Source organism: Rattus rattus, chromosome 6 (assembly GCF_011064425.1).
Source record: "Rattus rattus isolate New Zealand chromosome 6, Rrattus_CSIRO_v1, whole genome shotgun sequence".
NCBI classification, from domain to species: Eukaryota; Metazoa; Chordata; class Mammalia; order Rodentia; family Muridae; genus Rattus; species Rattus rattus.
In genome coordinates this window covers 99,975,024-99,988,927 of record NC_046159.1, presented here as the reverse complement: position 1 = coordinate 99,988,927, position 13,904 = coordinate 99,975,024, and the positions used below count along the sequence as shown (strand labels likewise).

The following is a 13,904-nucleotide window of genomic DNA, read 5'->3' as shown; positions in this document are numbered from 1 at the left end:
TAGCCCCAGCACTGCACCGGAACAACCAAATACATTCTGGGAACTTGATGTTGGGGTATTGAGATTGGCAGACTACGCCCTTCATAACACTCACTGGTGTTAGGTTTTATTGTTGCTTCTAGGTCTTATATTTGCTGTTTATTCTAAACTTTTCTTTATGCTTGTAGAAAATGAGTCTGGTGACCCAAGACTTTGAATTTGTTAGGTATTTGTAGATGTCTACTTGGGCAGAAGGTCCAAGTCTCAGACTCTCGTAGGATGAGATGGAAGGAGTTCATGAGATAGGATGTACATGACACAGTGACCTGTATGTGATGAGTGCTGTGGGAATGTTGGCACACTTGCATTCATTGTTTTCAATGCTTAGGAACTCATTCCTATGCAAACAAAATGCCCTCCTAGCTCTATTCCCCTTCATTAGGCATTTCTATCACTGTGCTTGTCACTAGTTTGGTGTTTAATGTGTTGGTCAGTCCTGATGGATACTCAGACTGGAGCCTTTTAGATTCAGCCATGTCCTCTCCAAAACATTCAATCTCTCTTTAAGAATTCTGTTTTTCTTCTATTCTATTTATGCATTTTTTGAGCATTTGTGCCTGTGTGCCATGTGTGTGTCTGGTACTTGTGGAGGCTAGGAGGGGGTGTTAGAATCCCTGGAACTGGAGTTACAGATGGTTGTGAACAGTCACGTGGGTTCTGGGAATCAAATTCAGGTCTTCTGGAAGAACAGCCTGTGTTCTTAACCTCTGAGATGTCTCCAGCCCTGTCTTTATTCTAAGCTCAATGGGCCAATCAGTGGCTTTCTGTCTCTTTTGAGATGATGATTTTGCCCTGAGCATTAGTTTCTTATTGAAATAATCTGAGTAGTAGCTCATGGCTTTCATACCATGGACTAGGAAAGCTCTTCATAAATGGATTCATCCTCTCCCAGAAAACATGTTTCCTTAAGTAGAATGAGTCTTTGACTCCACATTGACTTTTGTTTCTACTTCTTAAAAAGATGTATTTATTATAGATAGGCTCGTATGTAGACCTGGCTGACCTGGAATTCACTATGTTAGACCAGGGTGGCCTCAAACTCAGACTGTTTCTGCCTCCTGAGTACTGGGATTAAAGACATGTTACACTCACCTCTTAACTTTTTTTAAATACCAAAAAAAGGGGTTGGGCAGGGGGTGGGGGGGAGATTGGAAGGTTAACGACAGACTAAGCTATCTATTGCTCAAGTTTGTTCTTAGCTCCATCTCAGACTGAGCTTTAAATTTAGTAACTTTAGGAGCTTTGGTGAAAATATGTGAGGAGAGAGGGAAATTGGAAAAAGTGGACTTGTAAGTTTTGCTTTATTTATATCTATCTTAGAAGATGCAGAATAAGCAAAAACATCAGTCCAGGGATGTATAGGGCCACAGCAAGTAACTACATCAAAACCTCTCAATTTTTGGATGCAACAGTCAACATTCTAAATTATTTATTTATTTTTATTGATTATTTTATTTATTTACACTTCAAATATTGTCCCCCTTCCCGGTCTCCCCTCTGCAAACCCCCCACCCTTTCACTCCTCCCCTTTGCCTCTAAGAGGGTGCTCCCCCACCCACCTACACACTTCCTCCCTTACTCCTCTAGGATCCCCCTTCACTGGGGCAACAAACCTCCACAGGACCAAGCACCTCCCCTTTCCATTGATGCCACTGTGCTCTGCTACACATGTAGTGGGATCCATGGACCCACCAATGTGTACTCTTTGGTTGATGGTTTAGTCCCTGGGAGTTCTGAGGGGTCTAGTTAGTTGATATTGTTCTTCCTATGGGGTGGCAGCTTCAGCTACTTCAGTCCTTCCCTTAACTCTTCCATTGGGGTTAGCAGCCCGGGTTATCTCACTCAGGATGATATTTTCTAGTTCCATCCATTTGCCTGCAAAATTCATGAAGTTGTTATTTTTAACAGCTGACTGTTATTCCATTGTGCAAACATACCACATTTTCTGTATCCATTCTTCCATTGAGGGACATCTTGGTTGTTTCCAGCTTCTGGCTATTATAAATAAGGCTGCTATGAACATAGTGGAGCATTTTTTTTTTCTTTTTTTTGGAGCTGGGGACCGAACCCAGGGCCTTGCGCTCGCTAGGCAAGTGCTCTACCACTGAGCTAAATCCCCAACCCTGTGGAGCATGTTTTTTAACGTACTATAACAGAATCAATGGCAAAATCTTTTATGCACACTAAGTGCCAAACATTAGAAAGAAAGCACAGGTAGTTTAGGTTTTGATCAGAAATCTGATGATAGCAATCTAGCTAGTCTAAGTTTAAAGTTAATTTTTTCATTGGCTGTATTTATCCTCACTGAACCTAGGACACTAGTGTCCTGAATTGCATTGCCTCCTATGGCATCTAGTTACTTCCTTTTCATCCTTCTTCCCAGTGTGTCTGAAGCAATTTAGTGAGGCTGTCTTGAGTCTCAAGGTGTTTCTCCAACAGTTGGTTTTTGGGCAGTTTACATGCAAATAAATCCTAGTTTTTTTTCTGAATTTTAGCCTGTGACAGAGGCACATAGATCTGCTCTGGGTTTGTTTTAGTCATTGTTGTTTTGTGAGGAAACACTCGTGACCAAGACAACTCTTACAAAAGAAACATTTAATTGGGGGTTTGCTTGCAGTTTCAGAGGTTTAGTCCATCTGTAGCAAGTACAGTGCTGGAGGAATAGCTGAGAGGTACATCCTGATTAGCAGGCTGAGGGAAGGAGAAGTGGGCCTATCGTGGGCTTCTGAAACCTCAAAGCCCACCTCTAGTGACACACTTCCTCCAACAAGACCACACCTCCTAATCCTTATAATCTTTTCAAACAGTTCCATTCCCTGGTGACCAAGCATTCAAATATACGAAGCCTCTGGGAGCCACTGTTTAAATAACCACAGCCATTGCTAGGCCTCTTGTCGGCCTGACGGCTGTTGAAGCTCTTCCAAGAGAGATTCTTTTTGCCTCAGGTTTGTCGTAAGCATTGTCCAAACATCTTCTTATATCTTCTAAGTACCTCTTTATGCAGCGCCCTTTTAAAATTAAAAAAAAAATTATTTTATGTGTGTTTTGTCTGCCAGTACAGATGTGTACCACATGTGTATTTGGTGCTTGCCAGGGCATCCAATCCCCTGAAACTGGAGTCAACATGTGGGTACAGAGAGCCAAACCCTGGTCCTCTGCCAGGCAAGCACTCTTAACTATTGAGCCCTGTCTTCAGCCCCAGGGCTTCTTCCTAGGTTGGCGAATCATCACAGCTGTTACGGCGCAGGCTATCACTCTTTCCCACCTCAGCTTCTACCCTGGTTCAGCTGCAGTGCCAGATGCCCCATTTCTAAGCAGGTTTCTGACTTGCCATTATGTTGTCACAGCAGCGGCAGCAGCTCATTCACACAACGTTGGAGGGACCATATCCATTCATTCTATCACCTCACAACTATTATGAGCTAGGCGTATGGCAGGTACTCAGTAGGAAGCTTTAAACGAACGGATTCCAACCTTCTGTTTGAGTTCAGCTCTATCAGACACAAATCACCCAGTTTTAAGTATCCACTCCCCCAGACAGGCTATATAAGCCCTAGCCATACCATCTGGATTATGCATGTTTAAAAATAACATTTGTCTAAACATATGCACCCGAGTTTTTACTAGTCCGGCACTCATTCAGTGTTCAGGGAAGGAAAATCCCATCTAAAGTAGCTGATAGGTCTGCTCTTGCTTCTGCACATTGCTTTTTGACTAAGGCTAAACAGGACTTTCCCATGAGGTGCACAGACCATCCTCTTTCCTGTTCTGAGACAGGGTCCTGCTAAGTTGTCCAGGGTGGCTTTAAACTTGCTGTCCTGCCTATGCCTCTTGCCTGACCTGTTTATGTCCTTATGACTAAACAGGAGCCAGTCAGTGGTGTTTTCAATTTTTGGAACAAGGATTCCTTCTTACTTTGGGACTTTTCAATCTTTTTTCACCTCAAACACTTTCCCCCATCATTTTTCTCTTATTTATCATTTGTGTTCAGCTTAAATGGAATCTCTTTTTTCCTTGGGAAGCTCTCTAAATTTCCTAATGTGGTTTTTGTCAATATTTGCATTTATCCACTCATCCACTGTCTCAAAAAGTAGTTTTTCCCTTTGTAAGCATTTAATACTATTGTAATACAACACAATTATATTCATGCTAAATATATATGTATTTATATTAGCCTCCTACAAAACTTAAAGTCCTATGAACTAAAAACTTTTTCTTTTTTAACCACTCTATTACTAAGCTCCAATACCTTGTCTATACAAGGCATTCAATCTTCCCTTCCCCAGAGAGCTTTTAACCCCTTAGGCACCTCTCAATCTTCCCTTCCCCAGAGAGCTTTTAACCCCTTAGGCACCTCTCAAAGAGCAAGCTGGATGGTGAAAGCAGAGGCTCACTGGCCGGAGAGAGGAAAGGTTAGGCTTGGGTGGGGAAGCAATGGAGGAATAAAGAAAGCACAGCACATTCATTTAGGGAGGTTCCCCTACTCCGATCCCAACAGCCATTCCAATCTTAAACAAATCACTCAACGATAGTTTATTTATTCCATTACAGAATTAGGCACGCTTCAGATTACAAAACCAAGCTCATTATAATCTTGAAGGATTAGAGTATCTTCAAGAAACCAGTCACAGCTCAACTGAAGTGAACATGGACACAGGGCTGGCGTCTACTGAGGGAGATCACATTCCTCTAATACACGAAAAGATAATGAGATGCATTTTCTTAGTCACTGAGGAAGGCAGTTTTTTTCTTGATGAGCTGATACTATTTCTTTTTTGTAGCTCTTTTCCCTTCTCCTTTCCTTGGCTTCCCCTTCCCCCGGAGCTTCTTTAGACGTCTTTGCTCATCCTTAAAGTCCTGATGCTCATCTCTGGATGAAGAAGGGAAAGAAAAAAAATCAAGAGCTATGCTTGTCACACTAGAGAAATACCAATCTAGAACTGTTCTCTTAGGCTGTTTGTTGACCGTGGCTTTTCAGGGCACATGGTGAACAGAAAGCATAGAGGACCCAACACACAGACTGGCTAGGTTATAAGAATTCAGGTGTCCGTTTTCCTTTACGGACACAATACTACAAAGGAGTAAACTTCCAGGTAAGACCCGGTAAGCCTATGCATCTACGAGATACACCACCCAACATTTCCCTATGTTAAGGCTAAATGCCTTGGCTTAGAATCTCAATATTGAAAAACATTGAAAAGACTAAACATTGAGAGGAGTAAATTGTGAGTATAAGTTTTCAGTAGCTGTGGAGAGATCCTGATTGCCCTAGGAATTAGCATCTACCAAACCAGGCCGTTTTCCAGAACGCCCTGAACAGCAGGGGATGCTGTTGGGAAAGTGTCAAACAGATGGGAAGCAGACCAAGACAGGCATTAAAAAAGTCATGGCAGCCAGGTCTAATTATACATGTGGACAGTGTAGAAGGTGAAGACTTCTGCAACTGTTTAAAGTGTCTACATTCTAAGACCAAATCCCCAAAGAAAGTGCTAAACATGTAAGCCATGGAGCTCGAGTAAACCTGGCTTTAAAACACAGTTCCAGGAGGAACTCGCTCCGTGACTTTGGAGTCAAGACCTGGCTCTCTCTTGCACCTTAGTTTCCTCATCTTTAACAGGCTACATTAATAGCTTATGGTTTAAATATATATTATTAATGGATTTAATAAAATGAACTAAATACATAAAAAAGATCCTTTGCTGGGTCCAACTGAGCTGTTTTTTAAAAGATTGGTTTTAAAGAATTTGATATTTTATTTCATAAACGTGGACAATACAAAATAGACCGCATTGGGATAAGCTAGGCATGCCAAATAATTCTTAATATAGCTATAATAATTCATCTTAAACAGACATCAGATCATTTTGTTGCCCAGGGCAAAAGCCCCTTTCTTTACCACAGCACTCACAGGCCCCTGTGACCTGCCTCCTGTCTCCCAGTCATTGCCTTAGCCCAAACTGTTCCTGGGTCATTGCAGGCACACTCCAGCCTCAGGAAGCATGGCCTTTGTTCACTCTTGCCTCTGTCCCACAGTTCTTTCCTAGGTCTCACCAGGTTCACTCACTACCCATGAGCCTCAGCCTAAACATCTCCTCTGTGGGGCTGACCCTGACTGCCCTGTTTAAGGCTGCTCACCACAGGTCCTGTCAGCACTCTGGATCCTGTTTAGCTAGTTTTGCCGCCCCCCCCCGCCCCCAACCACATTGTCAGAAAACATATATGATGTATTACATCATCCCCCAGTCTTTGTTCTCCATCAGACAGAAAATGCTGCAAAGGCTGCTAGCATGTCATGGCCGCTTGTTAACTGAGTGAACCAACTGTTTGGAGCGCTTACACTTCCCTCCCTCTATTGCAGGCCTTTACATCAGATTTTCTTTGTTGAAGTGATATCTACATTCAACCTGACTGACGCTACAGATGGCCATGCACTGAAGACATCACTTACCATTATAACTACTGACTAAACACATACAAATAATTTTGCTTTTCAATGAACAACTGTTTAGTATTTTTTCCATCTTCAAAGATAGTATGTCTTGTTCTTCAAATGAACAAAATGAATAGTATCAAGCAGCATATTAAAACAGTCGAATGTGACTTTGTTATGGGTTATAACTTTCCATGGAATCTGGCTTCTGATGGTTTATTCTGGGCCGTAATAAAATTAGGTTTATTTTCAGAGGCAAGACTAAAGGCACAGGAGAGAGTCCCAAGCAACTGCAGACACTCAGAAGCAGGTCGGACATTATAATCTCTAGTAATATATTAATTTAGACTCTGTCTGTTTTGTTCATCGCTGCTCTTTTAATGTCCATCCTAAGTATGGGCACATGGAAAGTACTTAAGAATATGTCAGATAAATGAATATACCAACATTTAGCTCTCTGCAATGAGTATGTATCATGCTGTGCTATTAATTTTATATTACAACAAATGCTCCCAATTTAATGGTTAGGTCCAATTAAAGCATGTTATATTTTAAAGATGGTATGCAGTTAAACTTTATGAAATATACTGTTTTAATCCTCTTTAAGGAGCATGTATTGGTTTGGAGGTGAAAAAGAGAAGAATGACCGTCTAGGTACTTTACCCTTTTTGCCCTCGACAAAGGTCTTAAGCACTTACTTCTTAGATCTACCAAACATACAAAGCACAGCATTGGAAGTTATATAATTTATAAATTATCCTTAAAAGTGAAATACAGCTTATTCAAGCCAAATTAATATATCAAAAAGGCACAAAATAAAATGCCAGAAGCGAGTGGGAGGAATAAGAATGTCAACGAAACTGCCACCGCAGAGAACAGAGGCTCCTACACACCCAGCAAGAGGCAGAGCAATGGGGGGAATTGGGGGGGGAGGAGGAGAGGGGGCAGGACCAAGAGCCAGCGGCTCAGGCAACCACGGTGCTTGGGTGGGGGTGTTATTCCTCGTCATTTTGGCCCATTCACCTGCCCCCTTGAGCTGCCCTCATCCTTTTTCGAGCAGTTTTAAATTAAAGAGCAATTAGACATCTCTCTATGGCTCAATACAATTTGATGTCAGTAATGCTTTAGACATAATTCCAATAAGCATATGTTTCTGTTTGTGAATCAAGGCGATTTTTGAATCTCCCCTCCCTCTCACCCTTTAGTTCACCTGGACTCTCATAAGAACCACAAAGCTGTAGGGAGAGACAAGCTAAGTGTTTTCCGTGGCTGTTCTATAACTTCCTCTTACAAAACCCTATCTTTCCCCACTTATCACCTGTAAAGGCCAAGAAAACGGAGGGTGCCCATGAGCGCAAAATACGTGTTGTGATTCGGGTACCAGTCGTACGTCTCTTTCTTCTTGGCCAGGGGCTGCTCGCTGAACAGGTTTACCACTTTCATGGACTTTGAGTCGGTAGGCCTGGCCACTTCACCAAAGATCCGGGCACTCAGACGGGACATGCGCACTGCATATTCTGAAAGCGACATTTCCCCAGCAGTAAGGAGCAGGATTCCTATAGAAAGGGAGATTAGTACGTGAGCGTGAGAAACCTCACGTTTATCTAGTAAACATTTTAGAAAACGAAAATACAGCAAGCCACCCACGAATTCTTGTGGGCCTTGGGCAGGTTCTGCCCTGGAGTGGAGACAGGTCCACTCTAGAACTACGTCTCTCCTCTGGCCTGCAGTTTTTACATTTTGTGTTTGTGTACTGTGTTTCTTTGGCGCATTGCCTTTCTTACAATTTGTAATTTAATAGGTTTACTTGTCAAGTTTACTTCTTTGCAAGCTGGATAAAGGAAGGGTCAGGGAAACAAGTCATTCTGCTATGGCATTGTTATTACACCTTTAGAAAACAACCACCCAAGCAATCTGCAAGGAAATATGCTGACTGCTTGCCATCTAGAGGTGTAATCATGGCAAAGAAGTAATTACGCTGTTGTCTTTATTATCAGTCCTTTGAACACACTGTTCTCCTCAAGGGCACCAGATGGCTCTGAGAACTGCTAATGAGTTATGAGGTCATTTGGCCTCTAGGTTACTGGATTGAATTCTGCCTAGCAACTGAAAGCCATGTGGGAAAAACAGACAGTGGCTCTATAGAAACAAAATTCAACAGCTCAAATAAGGATCATCGGCTCAAAAGATTTGTTATTCCTGAACAAAAGTAACTTAGGAATTACGATACGACTTATCAGCCTTAAAGCAAAGCAGATCCTCGGTACTTTCTTCCGAGGTGGAGATCGACGGAACAGATGTGAGAATGGTAACTAGGGCATTAAAAATTATAGCTAACAGATATTAAAAAGCCCTACACAGTGAACATGTGAACATCAAGAATGCTTCTGGGGGCGCGAGAGAGCGGTCAGCAGTGAACAATGCTTGCTGCTCGTCCCAGGGCAGCTCACGGCACCCGTGTTGGACTGCTCACAGCTGCCAGTGAGTCCAGCTCCATGGGCTCTGATGCTTTCTTCTGGCCTCTGTGGGAACTGCATGCGAAAATGGCATGAATTCACACAGGCATCGAGACACAGACACACACAATAAAAAGTAAAAAAATATGCCTGGCAGTGGTGGCGCATGACTTTAATCCCAGCACTCGGGAGGCAGAGACAGGAGGATCTGAGTCCCAGGACAGCCTGGTCTACAGAGTGAGTTCCAGGACAGCCAGGGCTGCACAGAGAAACCTTGTCTCAAAAAACCAAAAACCAAACCAAACCAAACCAAACCAACAACAACAAACCCCCAAAAAACCCACCACCACCACCCAAAACAGAAAGCTTTTCTTGGTAGAATAACTGTGTAATCTCATTCTAGGTCAGCTATATGGGCAATTGTTGGCAGAATATACCAGTTTATGTTAATTTTTCATGCCAAGGTGAGAATCCTTGCTGGCTAAAAGACTATCTGGGGGATAGTTTGCTTGAGATGTGAAGGAGCTAGCTTTTAATCGTTAAAAAAAAGGCATAAATCCATCTTGAAATAAAAAAAAAAAAACAACAAAACAAAACAAAACAAAAAACGAATGGGAAAACCATACCAAAGCCTCCTCAGGAGAAGGGCGCTAAAGTTCTGCACACTACCCTTGCAGAGCAAAGTCTGGTTCCATCAAACTAATACTTCAAAAATAGAAATGCCAGGAGCGTGGGAGGACACAAGAATGCCAATAAAATGCCACCTGCAGAAGAGGGTCCCACACACCTGCTAAAAGACAAGACTAGGTAGAGGGCACCCGATACAGCTCAAAATAGTGCTTGCAAGAAAATAAACTCAGTTTGTTTGAGGAAAGTCTTAATGTTATTTCAACATTCAGAAACAGAACAGAGGTTGACCTTAGAGCAACTGTAGAATATCAACGTCAAACCACTATTACTCTGAATGTCAACTACAAGATCTTGGGCCAGCAGTGCCACCCAAAGGCTAGCCAGGGGAGAAGATTCGCAGTCTCATTCAAACCAATCTGGGCTCCCATAGCTGGCTCTTCCCTTTTTACACCCTGCTCTCCAGTTCTTGTTTGACCGTGTGGATGCAGATGGGTTTGGGCTGGTTTTATCAGAGCAAAGTTTTCATTTTTAGCAGGGGAAAACCGTCATTACCAGTTTACATCTAAGGAGAATGTAAGTGTCATAATCCTTCCAGAGCCTTTTAGATGTCCAGAAGTCTTCAGAAGCAGCCATGTTTCTATGTATGCTTTCAACAACACCAACACCACAAATAAAAGAAAAACCTCCTCCAAAACCATTTGGACTTTTTCCAAACACAAGTTTAAGCCACCTTCTTCCCCATTCATGTTGGCCTCTTTTGCTCAATTACTAGTATAGTATCAGAATAGATTTTCACTGTAACTGCATAACATTTCCAGAGATACTGTAAAGCAGGTTGGGAACTATCATTTGCTACAATATTTAAAGGAAAATACATCTTGAATTCCCAGTCACTTTAATTCTTAAATAGAGACTACAAGATGAGACCTGACTTTGTATCCTGGCTCTGTCATTTGATCTATTCTGAACTCTGCCTAAATTTTACTTTCCATTCTTCTGAAAAGATTGCAGGGAAACTGTGAGACATTAAGGAGGGCAGTGGCACTCAGTAAATGGTAACTCACAAAAGGAACAGCCCCAAACCTCTTTGAAAGCTTGGTGTTTGTGTGTTCCACACAGACACTGTTCCTTGGTCGACTCCTTGTCCTGACTTGAGAGAGTGAGTGCAAGGGCACGAGGACACACAGTTACTCCCGCACCTCCCTGAAATGATACCCTGATTTACAAAGCCTGACAGGGGGCAGCCAGAACCTTGGGAACCTGACAGGCAGGAAGGAGAGGAAGAAACTCTAGAAAGCAGCCAAAGCCATCATAGGATGCTGAGGTAACTCCATACTCACTCTGCAGTGTAGCAGACAGGTGGGGTATACAATCAGTAATAAGATCAGATTAGAATCCATGGCAACACAGACCACAAAACCCACGTCTTAAAATGACAGTCTTTATGACAAAGAAAGAGAATAAACCTCTTTCGAACCGAGTCCCTGACTCAGTCCTACTCCCAGCACTGTGGCTTTAGTTTCCTTCCACAGCATGGCCACACATCCGTAAATGACAGGGGAAACTGCTTTAAATATATACACTTGCATCCATCTATCTATCTATCTATCTAATCTATATCTCCCAAGTGATGTGCTTTTAAAAAAGCTTTAAAAATTGCATTTTATTTTGTTTATGTATGTATGTATGTATGTATGTATGTATGTATGTATGTATGTATGTACATGGGCACACATGTGCTACAATACACATGTGGAGGTATGAGGCCACTTAATGGTCCTTTCATCTGTGGGTCCCTGATCATTAGAGTTGACTGCAGTGTCTTTATCTATTGAGCCATTTCACTGGTCTGGTAAATTTTAAGTACAAACAACACACAAATAAACCAAGAGGTCAGTTGTGGTCTTGAAACCTGGCACTCCAAAGCACAGGCTAGTGATTCTCTGTGAGTCCAAGGCCAATCTTGTTTTAAGTGGATTTTTAGGCAAGCTGTGGCTAGGTGCTAAGACTCTATCTCAAAACAAAAACACAGGCTAAAAATGACTGCTTTCTGTAACCTGTCCTAAGACTGATACATTGCTACCTCCCTTCCCCCTTCTCTAACATTAAATAAAAAGAAAGGGAGAAATGAGGCTGGAGAGATGGCTTAGCAGTCTATGTGCTTGTCACCAAGTCTGCCATCTGAGTGTGAGCTCTGGAACTCGCATGGTGGAAGGAGAGTCCCCAAGGTGTCTTTTGACCTCTGCATACCTGAGCACACACAAATACAAGTAAAAGAAAAATTTAAAATTTAGGACTATTCAAGATTTTAGCATGCTTTCTTAAAGGACTCCAACTTTATGAAAGATATAGCCTTTTAAAATGACATTAAGTCAAATAATTTACATGTCAATTAGATTTCAATTCACATAAAATTATCCTAGGAGTTACACAATAGTGTAGAAATTAAAAAAAAAAATCAAAGGTTATTTGTGTGTGGGTCTGTGTGATTATGTGCCCAAGGAGGCAAAATGGAGAGGGTCCCCTTAGAGCAGTGGTTCTCAACCTTCCTAATGCTGTGACCCTTTAATACAGTTCCTCATGTCCTAGTGACCCCGTTGACCATAAAATTATTTCACTGCTACTTCATAACTGTAATTCTGCTACTGTTATGAGTCGTAATGTAAATATTCGATATGCAAGATAGCTGATATGTGACCCACAGGTTGAGAACCGTTGCCCTATACTAGTAGTTGTGAGCTATCTGACATAGGTACTAGGAACTTGATCATCCTGGGTCCTGTTAACTTACTGAGCCATCTCTTCAGCCTCACAAATTAGTTTCTTTGAAATATCATGTTTCTTTAAATGTGAATGAAAGAAAAATACAGGAGAAAATAACTTGAAAATGAGAAGTGAAATCAAGTTACTTAAATATGTCAAGCAAAACACATAAAGTGCACATCTGAGAATTCAGAACTGCCACCCCACGCCCCCCACCTTCGGCATAAAACGGCAAATTTATCTTTTCATGGATCTATTTATTTAGAATGTTTGCAGGTGCACGTGTGTGCGTCAAAGTGTAGGTCAACTATCAACATCAGGCGGCCAGTTGCTCTTCACCTTACTGACGGACATACAAAACTGAGGCCATAGTGCCTACCTAATCACGACCCAAGGAATGCACACGAGTTGTTCTATTCAGAACGAACATTTAAAAATTGGTACCAACTATTTTATTGGGTCACAGGGCATGAATGCCACCGAATAGGTGATTACTTTATTTTGTTCAGCATGAACAACTCATACTCCCCACTGTCTGATCCGATCACTCCTCTGGTAAAGGGAACTGTAGCAGTGTCACTCATTTTCCCAAGCATCATCTAATATGCATTTTAAATAACTAGCAACAAACAATCGTCTGCACTCCCCACACAAAACTGAGTGCTGAGGACCGGCTAAGAGAAAGAAGTGCATTCTTGGTTTGTTCGGTGCCCCACAGGACGCAGGAAAAGCCTCAAGTGTTTGTGGGGTACACGTGGAACCTCCAGGAAGGTCCCTAACTGACTTGTCTAGATCTGGCAATTCCACCAGGATAGGAACCTGGGTCTGCCGGCATCACCGCCACCCTCTGCTGTGACCCCAACACTCAGCGCGCCTTACCTGCTCCTGACCTCGCGTGCGCGCGCCCCCGGAAGGCCCGCCCCCTTGCTTGTTCCCAGCTCCAGAGAGCAGGAGAGAGGCGGAAGCTTGGTGGCTAGAGCGGAGTCGGTGGAGAACCCGGAACTACTATTGTTCCCTGGGGGCGGGACCTCGGGTGACACCTAGCGGCCGAGCTCGCTCTGAACCCAGGGCCTCCACCGGTGATGAAAGCTGGGTATGTGGGTGTGGTTCAAAGAGTGGGGGAGTCTTAGCTTTCCAGGAAGGTTCTGGAGGGACCACACGCTTCATTCTGTTGAGAATAGCCAGAGCTGAGTCTCGTCTCTGAAGCTACTTGCTCTGTGATAATAGAATGAAATGCAGTATTTTTCCTTTGTCCTTACATTTCACTTTTCTTTTCATTAGAGCTTATGCCCTATGTGCTCCAAAGATACTACTTGATGATAGCTCCGAGTCTTTCTGACCCTGTTAGATTCCTATCAGTCTAGGAGTAGAGCTGTGTTTCTCTCTTTGGGGTACAGGGATGGGACTATTGGGTAGTGGATAAACAGGAGCAGTAGCACTGAGAGAACTGTGTCTTGGAAGACCCCCTCCTCCCCTCAAGTTCTGCTTCTCTGGACAAACTATTGTAAAATTCTGTCCCCAGCTTTATTCTTTTCTTTTTTGTGTGTGTTGTTTGTCGCGACAGGGTTTCTCTGGGTAGCCCTGAC

The 13,904-nt window shown here is 42.7% G+C and overlaps 1 protein-coding gene across 1 annotated transcript; it reads right to left on the bottom strand.

The window, feature by feature from the left end:
- Window positions 1-4,543: 4,543 nt before the first annotated feature.
- Window positions 4,544-13,284, bottom strand: Mrps33 (mitochondrial ribosomal protein S33). Its single transcript, XM_032906692.1, has 3 exons — window positions 13,198-13,284; window positions 7,788-8,025; window positions 4,544-4,909 (listed from the first exon to the last, which is right to left on the bottom strand). The coding sequence occupies exons 2-3, from the start codon at window positions 7,997-7,999 to the stop codon at window positions 4,804-4,806; spliced, it is 318 nt and encodes a 105-aa protein (XP_032762583.1). The 5' UTR covers window positions 8,000-8,025; window positions 13,198-13,284; the 3' UTR covers window positions 4,544-4,803.
- Between the last annotated feature and the right edge of the window lie 620 nt (window positions 13,285-13,904).